The sequence below is a fragment of the Vigna unguiculata genome, chromosome 1, assembly GCF_004118075.2.
Source record: "Vigna unguiculata cultivar IT97K-499-35 chromosome 1, ASM411807v1, whole genome shotgun sequence".
Lineage (NCBI taxonomy): Eukaryota > Viridiplantae > Streptophyta > Magnoliopsida > Fabales > Fabaceae > Vigna > Vigna unguiculata.
In genome coordinates this window covers 40839351-40843410 of record NC_040279.1, presented here as the reverse complement: position 1 = coordinate 40843410, position 4060 = coordinate 40839351, and the positions used below count along the sequence as shown (strand labels likewise).

At 33.8% G+C, this 4060-nt stretch overlaps 1 protein-coding gene across 1 annotated transcript; it reads right to left on the bottom strand.

Annotated features, from left to right (window-relative positions):
- Positions 1-1986: 1986 nt before the first annotated feature.
- Positions 1987-3299, bottom strand: LOC114174532 (protein SENSITIVE TO PROTON RHIZOTOXICITY 1-like). Its single transcript, XM_028059368.1, has one exon. It carries the CDS (start codon positions 3120-3122, stop codon positions 2049-2051), a length of 1074 nt encoding a protein of 357 aa, XP_027915169.1. The 5' UTR covers positions 3123-3299; the 3' UTR covers positions 1987-2048.
- Between the last annotated feature and the right edge of the window lie 761 nt (positions 3300-4060).

Below are 4060 nucleotides of genomic sequence, written 5' to 3'. Positions count from 1 at the left end.
TATATCTCGAGCGTGGCTCTATATTATTGTTTCTTTCATGATTGCATTAGTTGATAGTTATCTCCATGATGAAAAAGTTTTTCATCATCTACTTCTTTTACTAAGTTCAAACAACTTTTCTTAAATGATTTTTAACAAGAGCGTTAAGTGATGAAATCGTTTTTTTTTAAGTGTTAATTTATTTAATAATATTATTGTCGTCATATAAAACACAACAAAAACATATTTTTTTTATTGTAGTTTATTTGTTTCTTTATATATGGTAATTAATGTTTTCTAATATAGATCAAGAAATAAAATTATTTGTATTATATTTTATTAAAGGAAAAAATTGTTTAACATCTGACTATTATTTAACAATTTTTATAAAGATACGATAGTGTTAACAAAAATTAATTTTTATATTGTTAAAAGAAAGATAAAATAAATAATTATAAAGAATAGTTGATTGTAGAAAAATAAATATGATGTCAAAATATATATATATATATATATATATATATATATATATATATATATATATATATATATATATATATATATATATATATTCGAAACAATCATCATCGAAGTGAATTTAGAAAAGAAAAATAAAATTGGACTGGATGGGACCCTGATTACATTAACGTTTGTCAATGTATGATACCATTAATTATGTTTATTAACATGAACTGTTTTTATACATGTGCAGAATCTATGAAATATTAGTATACTCTATTAAGGGATATATAAAAAAGTTGTTTTTAATATACTTAAATATTACAAAGTTTTAATTACTTTGATCCTATTTAATGTTATTATTTAAAGTTCACATTTTACAATGATGTATAATATAAAGAAAGTTGTTATTTGTGACAGTCAAGCCATCTCCTATTAGATCATAATTAATACGTAGTTTCAGGCTTAAAATATATGTCTCAATGATAAATGTGTTAAAAATTTCACAATTCAAAAATTTAAGATATATAAGTTGATAAGTTGATGCAAAATTTATCTTAAAATTTAATTTTATGAGATTAAGGTAAATTAAAATCGATTTTTTAATAATAAATGTAAAGATAGTTAATTTATAGGTTTAGAGGTAACGCCTTAAGTTTTGTATCTTCGTCAACACCACAGTCGATCTGAGCATGCACTTGTCTGCATTTCTAGTCTCCATTCTCAAACTATATAGTTTCATGTACATTCTTAATGTACAATAGCTACCTAAGTTATATTTATTATGCCGAATTAATTTTGTCAGATGTTTAAATCAGTGAGATGTCAATCCACTTCATGTCTCATTGTATTAGTAAATGTGATTAAGTTACTTATTTACATTAACAACCCTGCTTTCACTTTATTCTTGATTTATTTACACTTCATTTCCCCCTCTAAGTTACTTATTTATATAAACTACGTGCGTGTTATCTCAACCAAATGCACTCTTAACGAAGAATAAACAAATTTGGTGATGTATTTGTGTCCTCTCAACCAAAGACACTCTCAACGAAGAATAGAAAAAAAAATGGGTATCATCAGCCATGCTAGGTGTGGAGAGACCTGAAAAGACAACCTATGTGATGGTGTTTCAAAAAGGAGCTTGCAAAAAGGGCAGCCCCAAAAAGTGAAGATCGAAACCCTGATTCCAATTTCATATGTAGTAAAAGTTTTCAAACACATCTTTCCTTTTTGGACTCTTCCTCTAATTTCAACGCCATAAGAGTCTACCACCGGCCTCTGAAAGGTCAGTGTCCTACACCTTCAGGACCTTCTCTTCTTTTCTTGTACCAATGAAAATTAGAATAAAGAATAGTTTTAATGTGGATAAGTGTGATATCTTCCAATGTTATAAGAGAATTTTAATGCTTCAAAAACTGCAGCAATTATCACCTTGTTCATTTATTTGATTATTTAACTAGTTTTTTCAGACACAAAATTTGTAATGATCTTTTATTTCGGTGTGTGTTTGATGAAAACTTATAATCCTTCAATAAAACAAAGACATAAATACAAATAAAGCAATAAAATTCAATATGAATATCCCATGAATACATACATATGCAATATCAATTACTCGGAAACCCTAAAACTTCCCTTAAACAGTAGTCATCAATGGATCCAAAATCATCAAAAAACCCTTCCGGCAACTCCTCGTCCCCAAAGCAATTACCCAATCCAAATCCACTTTCGGTCGTCAGCATTGGATTTTCTTCATCACACTCCGCCACTTGCTTCCCTTTATCCTCTTCGTCGCACGCGAGCGCAGGCGCGTGGCCCTCAAACAGCGCAATGTGGCCGAACAACTTGTCCTTCCTCGAGAACGTGGTCCCGCACGTGCACTTCCACCTGCACTCTCCGCAGTGCTTTGCGTGGCTTTTCAAATCCGAGAGCACCGAGAAGTGCTTCTTGTGGCACCGGGTGCACGAATACATCTTTGGACAGTGGCTCCGCTTGAAGTGATTCTTCAAGCACACCACCGACTTCAGCGGCCGGAACCGCCGGTGGAGCTTGTTCCGGTTGCAGCCTTCGAACGGACAAGAGAACCGCATCGCGCGCCGCGCCGCGCCGGTTTCCGACGGCCTCGCCAGTGCCTCCGGAGTCTTGAACTGGTCCCCGTGCGCTCGCATGTGCATGCGGAGATTCGCGTCGCGCCGGAAGCCTTTCCCGCAGATCTCGCAGAAGTGGATGTGCTCCGCGAGGAGTTCCACGGCGTCGAGCTCCACGATTTCACAATCCACGACATCGTCTTCGACGCCGTCATCGTCCTCGGGAGGTTCGAGTTTGGAATCGAGTAGTTGCTTTGTTTTATCGGTGGCGGATGGTTCAGGCTTCGGATACGACGACGCATCTGGTGTGACGGCGGCGGTGGAATGTTGGGAGTAAGTTACGAGGGCGGCACCGTTGACGATGATTTGGTGGATGGATGAGATGATGTGGGTGGAGACCATAGCGATTTGATCGGTGGTGAGAGGAGTGTTGGTGCTGATGGATTGAGATAGGAAGTGCTGTAGAGAATCAATTCTGGTCCGAACCTGGGAGAGGTTCTGAAGCGGAAGCTGAGGGTTTGCAGTTGTATTCGGATCCTGGTCGTTAAAATTTAGGGTCGGATCTGCGTTTGGGTTGAAGTTGAAATTGGACATGATTTCGATTAGGAAGTTCCAAGGCAAAGGGAAAGAGGGGAGAAAGAGGGTGCGGGATTTGGGATTGGGTTGTGTTTGTGTTGCTGTGAACTCACATGGATTCAAGTTAAACCAACTATTTGCGTTGACCCTTTAAAATTTAAGAAATTGATGCAGAGAGACACCTGGGCTACAATGCTGGTACACAATTATAGAGACAAGGAAGGTCTAAACTATATTTTATATTTCACTAGTTTTTTGTTGTGTAAATTAAAAAGATAACAAATTTCATGAAATAGGTATAAATTTAAAGAAACAAATTTATTGAAAGTAATATATTGCAACATTATTCATAAAATAACTAATGTTTTAGAGAAAAAAAAATACTAAACTTCAACTAAATTCCTAACCCATCCAACTTGTTTTATGAATAACTTATTTTTCATGAAAACAAAAATAAAAATTGGGAAATTAACTTCTCTAAACATAGTCTAGTAAAAATCAGATACTTCAAGTTTTCTTTAGATGCGAGTTATCAATTAATTTTTGTAAATAATTGATCTGTGTCGAAAAAAAATTATCACCTTTAGTGTAGTTACGTTTTCACAGGATTCAAATTTGGTACACTGTTTACGAAATCTGAGACTAGTTATTTATTTAGGTCACCAACAAAAATTTATATACATAAACAAAAGTTCCAATAATCTTTATCGCTCAGCTGTTTTTAGGATTAAAATGGTAATTTACTTTATACAGAGTATAGATAAGTATCAAAGTTTTGTTTTCAGAATATTAATCACATTTAATATATATATATATATATATATTACTAATTTCAAGTTGTTCCAACATTTCTTTTAGACAATTTTAACGAAAAATTAATAAGAAAAAAAATCCCTTTTACAATCAAGGATTTAATAACTCAAATTTGGGATTAATCTCCACAATTTAAAAAAGTT